Raw genomic sequence first — 13,219 nt, 5'->3', positions numbered from 1 at the left:
TTAAGAGGACATACAGCTTTGAAGGTACTTTTGGCATTCTTTTTTTTTTTGGTGGCTGGTTGGTACAGGGATTGAACCCTCCACCTTTGTGTCTTCTGGTATTTCTTATCAGTAAGCAGCCCCACAGCAGACACAATTCAAGGAATAGTTAGAATGGACTACTTGGCATCAAAAGAAAGGAGAAACAGCTATTGGGAATAGCTACAGAATCCAAGAATATCATGAAAATGTTACAGGCCCTACCAAATATGTGCAGAGAGTCTGCAAACTATAAAATATACTTAGGCCAGTCAGGTAAACAGCAGAAAACAATGGGAGCAGAAACAGAACAGAGAAAATATATGATGGTACTTCAAAAAATTTGCAGAATAGAATTAAAAGATAATATGAATCTTTCTATAAACTTTTTGAAATATCCTCATTTATAATATAGTAATTTAAAAAGTGACTGGCATTTAGTGGGTATATAAAAAGTGGGGGCAAAGATCCTACAATGAATGAGACAGTGCACACAACTAAGAATCTTCTCACTTAAATGACAATGGCACCCTCTTTGAGAAACACTGCCTATATACTAATGTAGAAAGATGCTGAAAATATAATGTTAAGGTGTGTAAGAACAATATTTTTAGTATGCTGACACGTATTTTTTAAAAATCTCTTTAGATATAAAATCATACATGCATAGATATAGTCTGAAAAGATATAACAGAAAGCAGTAAAAGAGATCACCTCTGGGAAAGGCCAAGCAAAGGATACTCCACTCGCACTGTCTGAAGTTTTTCAGTATGTATGAGTATTACTGAATACATATATCAGTAAACATGTATTACTTAAAAAAATTAAAAATTTAAATTGAATCCAGACATTGGCCTTTAATTTAACACCAGCTTACAAATGTCCCATATTTAAGCACCTGCCTTAGCCAAGGACTTACTGTCAAGTGGTACAGACCTAAGAATACCTCTCCCCATACAGAATTTTAATCCCAAGAATTCGATCCTTGCTACCAACATGTACAAGAAAGACCCTACTTCTACCACTGAAACTGTCCCTCTTAACCCCTCACCACAAAGAAATCCTGTCCACCACAATGGACACATTCTGGAGCACATAAGCAGGAGCTACAGTTATTACAGTATGCCCCTCCAGACCCCTCGACCCACCCATGTATGCTGCTGCTGTCAGGCCTTCATCAGAAACCAAAATGGGGCCTGTACCTATCTTTTCTGCTCACATCTGTGTGCCTACTGGCTTATCTCTAAACATAAACTCTGGCCAGTCTCTCATACCCTTAACCTTGTCCAGGTATTTCAACCTGGCCTGACAAGCATCAGTGATGATCAGCTTTATCCAGAGGATTCTCAGTTTTGATATAAACTGGCCATTAGCTGTAAAGCATAATACACACAGCATTTTAATTCTGCCCCAATTTTTTTTTTTTTTTTTTTTTTTTTTTTTTTTTGTCCTTTTTGAGACCGGCGGCACCGCACACAGCCAGTGAGTGCTGTGAGCGCAATGGTCATCCCTATATAGGATTCAAACCCACGGCGGGAGCGCTGCTATGCTCCCAGCGCCGCACTCTCCCAAGTGCGCCACGGGCTCGGCCCAATTCTGCCCCAATTTTTACAGCACCCACCTTTTCTTGGCTCAATAATGAATTCGCTTTTTCTAAAACTTGGACAAGCATTTGAAGGTTCACATTGTCTTCAGTGAGATTGTTATCCTACAAAAATGTTAAAGCAGTGTTTTCAGATAACAAGAAATTTCCAGTTTACAAAAAAGCAGGCAAACTATGTAACTGTGTTTCTAATTTTTTTAGTGATATATAAAAATTATAAGAATTTAACATTGAACCGTCTTAAAAGCCACTCATTTTAGACATTCTTATAGATCTCTTTATTATATTAAAGTATATACATATATTTATTTTTATTTACTTACAAAATAACTTGTAATTATTAGAAATAGAAACAAATCCTCAAATTCAACAAGGAAAATCAAAATTCATTCCTCGCTTCAGTATAGGATCTGCTTCCCCTGTCTCTACACATATAACATTTGTCAAATTAATCTTCAAAAAGATACACCTGTATTTTTCAATCATGCAACTTTGTAAATTATGTCAATTTGTGATTTATTAATCAGCAAACATAAAATCACTCAAATGAAAGTTCTTAGGGTAAATTCACATGAATTTTTGAAAAAAAAATAATCACCTATAATAAATTGAAATACTTTTTCTTGCTACACCAATGTCAAAAACTGTCTCCCTTAAAATGAGTTTATCTGGTTTAAACTATTCAGTCTCATTTCATTTTCAGCATCTGTAAAAACAACAAATGAACCTGACATTAAAAAAATTTAAATAACTTATTACCTCCTATATTAAACTAAGAAATGCAACCCAATTAAAACAAAGTATACTTATAAGCTTAATTAACAAGTGCCAACAGTTCCAAGTGAAGCACATTTTTGTTGTTTTGTATTTCTATTTTGATTATACCAAAGAAATCATAATATAAGTGCCGGTTAAAAACCATGTTAAGGGCCGGCCCATGGCTCACATGGGAGAGTGTGGTGCTGATAACACCAAGGCCACGGGTTCAGATCCCTACATAGGGATGGCCGGTTAGCTCACTGCAGAGTGCATGGTGCTGACAACACCAAGTCAAGGGTTAAGATCCCCTTACTGGTCATCTTTTAAAAACAAAAAAACAAACAAACAAAAAGACATGTTAAAATCCAATTCTATGGAAATGTATAAGAAAGAACTATGATTGTATTCTGAATGAGTCATAAGTTATCACCTTGATAAAAATACTAACAACTACATTTCAAAATGAGTTAATTAGTTTGGGTAGCAAGAAACAGCATAAGGTCTAAGACTGAAGGGGAAAAAAACCCTTAAAAGCAATAAATATATATTTATACCACAACAATATGATAGTATCAATTAGCTAAAGTGATTTAGACATGACTATTGGTAAAAAGACCATTCAATCTGGTAGTATAGATAGATCCATAAATAGAAGAGATTCTGGAAGAGGAACACAAAGGCAATACCATGAGTTCAGCTGAGGTCATACATTTGACTTTCATTCAAAGAAATACTGAACATTTACCATGAGGACAGGTGCTAGACCACAAGATGTAAAAATGTAGTCCTTGCTCTCAAAGAGCGTACAATTCAGAGGGGAAGGAAAACTAGTGAATATATGATTACAATACAGTGTGATACAGTGAGTACAAAGTGCTATGAGAGGGAAAAAAAGGCAAACACCTAATCCAGACTAGGGGGAGCCAATGGGGCCAGGGAAGTGGCAGTGCTAGGTACCTCCCAGTTGAGGTAATACCCATACTGAATCAAAATAGTAAGAGTTAGCTAAAAGAAACATGGCAACAGTCCACACAGAGAAACCAGCAAAGGCGACAGAGCAAAGAGACAACACCATTGGTTTCAGAAGCTATAGAAAGTTCAATATGGCTAAAGCTCAGAATGTGAGGAGAATGGGAAGAGTGGAAACAAAAGAGGCAGACAGGGAACAGATCATGATGGACATTACATGTCCAACTAAGAAGTTTAGACCTCATCCTGAAGTTCACAGGGAGCACAAAGTACTAAAAACATGGGAATGGGGGCTGGCCAGTTAGCTCAGTTAGAGCACAGTATCAGAATACCATGGTCAAGGGTTTGGATTCTCATACTGGCCAGGGGCCCAAAAAATAAATTAAAGAATTAAAACTAAGTCTTCCCACATGGGAGACTATAACTGTTAAGGACTGGCTGGTTAGCTCAGTTGGTTGTCATACAGTGCTGGTAACACCAAGGTCAAGGGGTTCAGATCCCCAAACCAGTCAGCAACCAAATAAAAAAAAGGTAAAAGCAAGGGAATAACTTGCTTTTCATTAAATAAATTAAAGGATTAAAACTAAGTCTTCCCACATGGGAGCCTATAACTGTTCAGGACTGGCTGGTTAGCTCAGTTGGTTGTCATACAGTGCTGGTAACACCAAGGTCAAGGGGTTCAGATCCCCAAACCAGTCAGCAACCAAATAAAAAAAAGGTAAAAGCAAGGGAATAACTTGCTTTTCATTAAATAAATTAAAGGATTAAAACTAAGTCTTCCCACATGGGAGCCTATAACTGTTCAGGACTGGCTGGTTAGCTCAGTTGGTTGTCATACAGTGCTGGTAACACCAAGGTCAAGGGGTTCAGATCCCCAAACCAGTCAGCAACCAAATAAAAAAAAGGTAAAAGCAAGGGAATAACTTGCTTTTCATTAAATAAATTAAAGGATTAAAACTAAGTCTTCCCACATGGGAGCCTATAACTGTTCAGGACTGGCTGGTTAGCTCAGTTGGTTGTCATACAGTGCTGGTAACACCAAGGTCAAGGGGTTCAGATCCCCAAACCAGTCAGCAACCAAATAAAAAAAAGGTAAAAGCAAGGGAATAACTTGCTTTTCATTAAATAAATTAAAGGATTAAAACTAAGTCTTCCCACATGGGAGCCTATAACTGTTCAGGACTGGCTGGTTAGCTCAGTTGGTTGTCATACAGTGCTGGTAACACCAAGGTCAAGGGGTTCAGATCCCCAAACCAGTCAGCAACCAAATAAAAAAAAGGTAAAAGCAAGGGAATAACTTGCTTTTCATTAAATAAATTAAAGGATTAAAACTAAGTCTTCCCACATGGGAGCCTATAACTGTTCAGGACTGGCTGGTTAGCTCAGTTGGTTGTCATACAGTGCTGGTAACACCAAGGTCAAGGGGTTCAGATCCCCAAACCAGTCAGCAACCAAATAAAAAAAAGGTAAAAGCAAGGGAATAACTTGCTTTTCATTAAATAAATTAAAGGATTAAAACTAAGTCTTCCCACATGGGAGCCTATAACTGTTCAGGACTGGCTGGTTAGCTCAGTTGGTTGTCATACAGTGCTGGTAACACCAAGGTCAAGGGGTTCAGATCCCCAAACCAGTCAGCAACCAAATAAAAAAAAGGTAAAAGCAAGGGAATAACTTGCTTTTCATTTAGTGTGAGAGAAGGACAAAGTGCAAAATGAAATGCATCTTTTCAGCGGAAGAGTTCCCATCATGTTTTCCTGCCATGAAGGCATACTGGTGTATTTCATCCAATACTGTAAATATCATCTTTAGCATGGAAAATGGCAGAAGATCTATGGCTCTTACTACTCAGGCCTTTGCTTGATATAGGAGATCACTTCAAAAGGCACCAACAGATTTTTGAAGAAGAAAGACTGCATTCCTTAACTGGAGGGTTTGGGCCCTGATGAGTTACAGGAAGTATTCAATATGGATTACAAGAAACAGACCGTTACCTCCTCCCCAAAATGTCAACGTACATAAACTTTTCTCAGATATCTGCATGGCCTCATAAATCAATGAGTTACATGTAAATAAAAGGATAACGAAGGTAGGTTGAGAAACACTAAGCCAATACTTAACCATTTTTAGGAGAAAATTCCTATTTGTGATCTATTATTAACTATGGCACTGAATCCAAACCAAGCAATTCTCAACTTACTCAAAGTTGTTTCCATGAATACTCCATTTCCAAGAAGTATTCATTTATTCAAGTGTTTAAAAACAACTAGTGTGCAATGAAATACCAGTCTGAAATAAGTTCCAAGCATTTTATACCAGGCAGTGCTTGTTGTAGTGTGACTTCTTCCACTGATGTACTCTGTGGAAGAATTCTATCCTTTTCTGTCACACAATCACTTTGCTTCATAGCATAAGATTGCAACGTACTGCAATCCAGTTTCAAGCTTTCACATTCTTCAATTATTTGTCTCTTTTCCATGTTTAGTTGCTCTTGTCATTTTCTGCAGAAGATAATTTTTCATTTATGTCTTTTATTTTATCCTCAAGTTCTTCATTTTTTTTTGTAGATTCCATTTTTTCCACTTTGTAGAACTTGAATAGTTTTTTGCATCTCATAGATTTTAGAATGATCAGTTCCTGTAACTCCTGACCCACCTAGAATATAAAGTCAAGGATATCAAATGCTAAGAATCAAGAAGTAAATAGCTTGCTATTTACAACTAACATTTAAGAGTTCAGAACTTGAAAGCTTAAAAAGAAAAATTAAATTACCATACTAAACTAAGCATGTTTAAATAAATAAAAAGTTGGGGAAACATAGGATTTGAATCAGAAACTAAAACCCTATGGACCTGAGTTTGAAAGAAAGTAAAATATGACCACCAAACAATGCAAAAAAAAAAAAATCTATGAATTATAATTATTTACCACAAATGCAAAAGGACCTTTCCATTTTTGCAAAATCTTGAAAGTAGTGGTGCCATAGCAAATTTCTGGCAGACAAGCAGAGCTAGTCATTTACTCATTCTTTAGAACTTAGTGCAAATTTATAGCAGTTTCCTGGTCTCAGAGTGCTAGAATTGTCATTTAAGTATGTCATCTAACATGTTAAATTAATAAATCTAATAACATTCTTGTAACACGTTTTTGAGTTCTTCAGTTCGTTCTTCATAGTAGCTTAATTCCTCTCGATACAGGAGATGCATTTGTGTCAATTTCTGTTGATGTACATTCTGCAATACTGACATGTCATGTTGATGGTCATCAATTTCCTGACTTCGGTTCTGTTTAAGTTCCTTAAAAAATAAAAACAAATTTAACCATGTTTATGATCAATAAATTTACCTAAGCTATTTATTTTACTTTTGTCTGAAAGTCCATTTTGTTAAAAATAATTCTCTGAATATGTCAAGGCTGAAAAGAATTTAAACACAGGCCCCAAATTAGGACAATTCTGAAAGACTACACCCTTTCCCTTCTTAGGCCTTAAAAGCAGTTTTTCTACTTTTAAAGAGGGAATACCAGCAAGAAAACACTGAAACAAAAGATAAACAAAACTATCTTTTCCTAATGACATATTCCACCAATACCAGCTATCAACCCTCTGGCCAATCTGCATCTGTTATCCTACTATCCCCATCCTCTCACTCAGCCTTTCTATCTACCAGTCTTGATTGGAATTCCAAACTGTCAACCAAGGTGCCTTGCTACCCAAGTTGAGAAGACCAGTGTCTCTCCCAGGAACCTAGATCTTGAGCTGAGTTCTCAAAAGAGAGAAATTGGTTGGACGGGAAGTTTCATGATAGCTGCACCTTCAAGAGTCTGTCTGCTGTATCCCACTTCCTAGATTCCTGACACTGTCCCCACTCCTGTCCTTCCTGTGGCCAGAATGCTCATCTCTTCCTCCAGTCCTATGGATGGACTACACCAGGTCCTTCCAGTAAATCCTCTTTTCCTTTACTTAGCTAGAGATAGTTTTTGCTGCTAACCAAGAATCCTAATCTATACATTAGCTTCTACTTCCTGAGAAAATAAGTATAGGTATTCTTTAATCCTATGCACTTATTTATGTGCCAGTGCTGGGCTAACAGCTTTATATTTAAACCTCAAATAAATAAATAAATAAAAATAATAAATATAAACCTCAAAACAATCCTACAAGGTAGGTATTATGACGACATCTACTTTATTGATGATAAAATAGAAGCCTGGAAAGGTTAAGTAACTTGCCCAAAGTAACACAGATGGTAAATAGCACAATGAACATTCAAACACAGGTCGGACTTTGGAACCCACCCAAACAAGTGTTGTAATAATAATAAAAGCAGGAAGCTCCAGTCAAGAGGGCAGAATAGACAGTCTCCAGCGTCACTCTCTCTCACAAATCAACCAATTTAGAACTATAAAAATGTAACATCAGCCAAGCTGGGGCCACTGGAGTTCAGGGGAAGAAGAAGAGAGACCTGTGGAGTTCATGAAGGTGGGAGAAACCACGATGAGAGAAAGAAAAAACTGCTCTGAGAGTTTCAGGTCATCACAGCTTTAATGCTTAAGCTGCTGAGTGCACAGAGCAGGAGCCAGCAGAAGCCACAGCTGTGCCCTTCAGATGGAGTTACTTGGAGGTGGCAGGGGAAAAGGGGGCCTTGGTGGCCCCCAGGACAGCAAGACCATTAATAGGGTTCCTGTGAACCCTCACAGGAGTGAGGAGCTAGAACAGCCGAAAAACGGGAGCCATTCAGAGGCCAGTGAGTCATCACCAGGGACTGGTGCACGGCCCGTCCCATGGGAAGTGTTTGAAGCATGGGTGGTGGGGAAGACAGGCCCACCAGGAGAACACTGGGACACAGCAAGGACAGCCAATCAGCCCCCCAATCAGCACAGGACCACTCAGAGGAGACTGGTCGGGAATGCAGAATTGCAGGGGGTGCAGTGTGATGAAAAAACTCAGGCCCAGGTCAGAGTTTCTACACAATCCAGGTGCACCAGGTCTCTGGAGAGCTGGAAGTACCTGTAAGGTCAACCATTAAACCCTGAGCTGCACAAAAAGGCTTCCCTAGGGAAACAGCAGCAAAGCAGCAATTTAGCTCAACCACAGAGTCTGGGGGAGCCAGGGGTGGAATGAAGTGGATTGAATTACGTCCCCCCAAAACTCCCTGAAGCTTGAATTGTGTCCCCCAAGTTTTATGTATTAGAAACTTAGCCCACACTGTGACTGTTAAGAGGGTGGGAAATCCTATTATGGTAATAGAAAGGTGGAGCCTTGAGGAGGTGATTGGATTGTAGGACCTCGCTGGAGGGAATGGGTTAAAAATGGTGGTCAGGGGTGTGGTTCTGAGGGCTTTAAAAAGAAGAGGAGAGTCTGTCTTTCTCTCTGCTCTCTCTGCTTCCACCATCTTGCAATGTGAGACCCCTGGGTCACTGTCCTCACCACCAGATGGACTTTGGACTTCCCAGCCTCAGAAACTTTAAGCAATAAATCTCATTTTCTTTATAAATTACCCAGTTCCAAGTATTCTGTTATAGCAATACAAAACAGACTAATACAATACGCTTATGCTATTAATAAGATTTTAGATGTATAATAGCAACTGTGAATCAGCAATCTGACTCACCTTAATGATATTTTGCAGTTTGAAGATTTCTCTTTGATCAGAGCTATGTGTTCCTTGTGCTTTAGAAGTCTAGATCAGAAAAAGAGAATTAGAAAATAATTACACTGATTTTTTTTTAAATAGGAAGTTGCAAACTTACTTTATTAACAGATATTTTTCAAAAAAAGGGGCATTTCTCAGACAGATTATGATCAATGAATGCCAAGCACCTTTTAAAGAACCTAGTACAATAGCAATACACAATAAATAAAAGGCATCATATTTGAGAATTTGTTAAGTGGAGAGACAATGGTTTTATAAAATAGCTAATGTGAAGAAGAAAAAATCATAGAATATTTTATTTAGCTTAACAAAATGCAAATGTGAGGATAATTGAGCAGCTTTTTAAAAGGAAATTTCTAAAATGGAAATTACCCAATATTAATGCTAATAATGATCCAAGTAAAAATCTTTTTTAAATGATGTTACCCAGAAGATCTCTACTCCAAGACAGAATAATTTGGGGTACGACAAGTAAATTAAAGAACTTTTGGATTCTTCTCATTCAAAGCTGTATGTGGGTCATTTATGTTCATTAACATTTACTATATAGCATGTTAATAAACTAAAAGCTGCTCTAGGGCTGAAAGAAGGAACACAGTATAATGGAAAGAACACAGGTTTTGGAGTCAAAAGACGTTTTTGAATCATAATTTAATCACTGTGAAAATGGGTGTATATCGGGCCGGCCCGGTGGCGCACTGCTACAGTGTGCCGCTTGGGAGTGCGGTGGCGCTCCTGCCGAGGGTTCGGATCCCACATACAGACCGGTTCCCGCTCACTGGCTGAGCGAGGTGTGGGAGCAACACCGAGGGTTGCGATCCTGTTGCCGGTCCCGGTCCGGTAATGTTCATTAACATTTACTATATAGCATGTTAATAAACTAAAAACTGCTCTAGGGCTGAAAGAAGGAACACAGTATAATGGAAAGAACACAGGTTTTGGAGTCAAAAGACGTTCTTGAATCATAACTTAATCACTGTGAAAATGGGTGTATTGCTTTAACTTTTAGTTTCCTTATCTCCAAAGTAGAGGTAATAAATTGGTCACATAGTTATCAGGATAACATAAGGTGTATTGTGATAATAAATATGGAAGCATCTTGTAAAGTGTAATACAAATAATTTTTATTATGCCTTGCTAGAAAATTAAGTCCTGAAAGGTCCCAATTTTTTTCACCTTTATATTTCAGCACAGATCTGTCATACAGTAAAACATTTAAGATATGCTAAAGTGAACATAACAAAAACCCATCACTTCCCTTTGAAATCTTACCTAAGCAGTGTTTCTTAAAATGTGTTCCTCAGATCATCAGAATCACCTGGGGTATTTATTTGTTTGAATGTAGCTTCCAAGGCTACTAAATCAAAATCTCAGAAGACAGGCCAGAGAATCTACAATATCAAGTTCCCCAGGATATTCTTACAGATACAAAGTTTAAGAACTACTACTTTATGGAGATAAGATGACAAACAAATCAGCCTTTCTAAGTTTTATTTTGGTTACTGGGACTGTCTAGCAACTTGGGAAAGAGATCATTTTAATTGGGATGATTTCTCCTTTACATAACTAGATTAAATTCACAAAAAGATAGAAAAATAGTCTATTTAAATACTTTGTTTTTTTCTACACTGATGAAATTAAATCCAAATGAACAGTGCTCCAGTTTATTCCAGGTCTCATGTCTACTGACAAACTCCATTAACTCTCATATGTAAGAAAAATAGTGTTCCTTGGGAGAAAGCTTATGGCCCAAAATAGCAAGGATTTAATTTCTAATGCATGAGAAACAACACAAAATAGTTTAACTTATTTTATAATCCAATTATCAGATTTCACTTTACACATGCCTAGAGCTAAAAGAAACCTAAGGCATCATCTAAGCAAGCAGTGCTTCAGACTCCTGATGTTTCCACCAGAGAAGCCTTTAGGGACTCCAGTGGAAAAGGTGCTGGTTCAATCAACAACAATTCAATTTTTATCTCTTTTGAGTCCTGGACTTGAAACTTTTTATTTTATTTTTTTAAAATGGATCTGTTTCTTTAAATTCTTTTTGGAAAATTTTTTCCAAATATTGTTCAGAAGGGAAAACTAAGGCTGAAAGAGAAAGACGCCCTGACTAAAATCACTTAGAAAAAAAGTCATTGGCAGAGATTTTCTATTTCCTAGCCCACAGTGCTTTCTAATACCAAGAGCTCTGTATATGTCTATTCATATAACATCAGTACTTTTACTCACTATTTTCAAAAACTCATGAAAATTTTAGCTTCCTGAGCAATATGCTTCCAATGGCCAACTTCAGATTCGAGTCTTGAAACTTCATTTGACAATCTGTTTATTTCTTGTTGTAATGAAATAATGTCTCCAAAGTCCATGTCATCATCACGGACAGCTGAGGCACGATGACTGATCCCACAACCGAGTGAAGAAGATGCAGTGGTTGCTGGTAAACCACCAGCTCCTGAATTACTGACTGAGCGGCTGACTGCAGTTCAGCAACTGATCCTGTAGCGCAATCTGTCTTGCTTTATGACGGCTGATTTCTACCTATATATTTATAATCCATGTTTTAGAGAAAGTACTTTAAAATAACCATATTAACCTTTTTATAAATTAATAATATTAAAAGGTATAATAATTTGTTTAAGATGATCAAATAATGGTACTCTGTTATCTGATTAAGATTATCAAATAATGGTACTCTGTTAACTGAACCCACGTCTTCTATAACATCCTGTCCATAATATGGTTATTTAAATAACAAACATGATCACCAGAGTGAAATCACAGATAATGTTTCAAATGGTATAAGATCAGAACTTCACTCACATGTTAACTAAAGCAATGAATTTCTCAGTTAAACGTGGGTTTGCTATCGTCTATGTATGGGGTACTATAGGCGATTTCTTAGGGTTCTGTTTGTGATTATCAAACCTTAAAATGATAAGAAAATGAAACCTGTGTCAGTTTGTGTATTGGATACTAAGTCCCAGCCTGAAAGAAATTATGAACACAGAATCTACCATAATGCCACATCCATTCAGAATGAAAGATTACTAAAAACACAAGTGAGTAACCTAGAGAGAACTGTCATAAGCCTTTTATGAAAAACTCAAACTAGTCCAAAAGACACTCTGCCACAACTAAGGAAAATGTGATACTGAGAAAACAGCCAACAAGTAACAGTATTTCTACATGAGTAAAGTTAAGCAATTAGACAAAGAAAAACCAAACACATTTATGTCATATGTCATAACAAACAGGTTTTTCATATTAGAGACCCTTCCCTAAGGGGGATTTAGAGTAGTACACAAATTTCATTCATCTTCCCCAAAATGATATGAAATAAATTGCATTTTGGGGAAATATGAACATCACAACAAGGGCAGCAAATAGATTCAGAAAAGAGCAGTTTATACAGTCACATATTAGCTTTCATCCTAGTAAAAAGTACTGAAATACACAATTTTTTTATATGTAGCTATAACACAAAAAGTTGTCCTTATACAACAGACATTTATATCAAGTTGTAGAGTTACACAGTGCAAGCTCTAATAACAAACTTGCAAACTTGAATGCTTAATGTGCTCTCTAATATCAATAGTTAAGTAGAAAATAAAAAGCCAAAATTTCCCACAGCAGTGTTTTCCTCTTTGGGGTAAGCATCAGAATCATCTATGGAGCTTTTGAAAATTACCAGGGCCCCTTCCCAGTACACTAAATCTGCATCTCGTGGGGGGCATAAGCATGTGTATTTTTAAGTGTCACTAATGGTTCAGCTGTATAGCCCTGGGTAGGAACTACTATTCTATCGTAATGTCTATAAGTCAGTGCTACTCAAAGTGTGGTCCATGGACTGATGCCATGAATGTCTGCTACCAGTCCATAAGTACAAAAATCAATGAGTAAGGTTTAAAGAGTTCTAAAGCAATTTGGCAGTAAGTGGGCTTCTAATTTTAATTTGAACTTGCAACTTTGCTTTTCTGTATTCATTTTATTTTTGAAGTAATTTATCTTTATTGTATTATGAAATTATCAAATTCCCAATAGATTAAAAACTTAACGTCTATTTTAAATTTTATATTTATCTTTAATGTGGTATACTTTTATTTTTAAACAGCATGTCACTGAAGGTACTAGAAATCAATATATCTAAATTTAAAATACCTAAATATGAAGTGATGGTAGACACGAACATTTAAATCAACAAACTGAAAAAGAC

At 36.9% G+C, this 13,219-nt stretch overlaps 1 protein-coding gene across 1 annotated transcript in view; it reads right to left on the bottom strand.

Moving 5' to 3' along the window:
- The window catches only part of LOC103610561 (thyroid receptor-interacting protein 11-like), a gene marked incomplete at its 5' end in the record, with an annotated part of 48,188 nt that overhangs the window by 33,951 nt on the left and 1,018 nt on the right, over window positions 1-13,219 (bottom strand). Inside the window, 10 exon segments of the mRNA XM_008594709.1 lie at window positions 1,640-1,728; window positions 2,292-2,327; window positions 5,663-5,839; window positions 5,842-5,929; window positions 5,931-6,001; window positions 6,477-6,642; window positions 8,959-9,027; window positions 11,265-11,464; window positions 11,467-11,490; window positions 11,493-11,544. Coding sequence (XP_008592931.1) covers window positions 1,640-1,728; window positions 2,292-2,327; window positions 5,663-5,839; window positions 5,842-5,929; window positions 5,931-6,001; window positions 6,477-6,642; window positions 8,959-9,027; window positions 11,265-11,464; window positions 11,467-11,490; window positions 11,493-11,544 — 972 coding nt within the window.

This window comes from Galeopterus variegatus, unplaced genomic scaffold (genome assembly GCF_000696425.1).
Source record: "Galeopterus variegatus unplaced genomic scaffold, G_variegatus-3.0.2 Scaffold11305, whole genome shotgun sequence".
In the NCBI taxonomy this organism is placed as follows: domain Eukaryota; kingdom Metazoa; phylum Chordata; class Mammalia; order Dermoptera; family Cynocephalidae; genus Galeopterus; species Galeopterus variegatus.
This window is presented reverse-complemented; position numbering and strand designations above follow the sequence as displayed.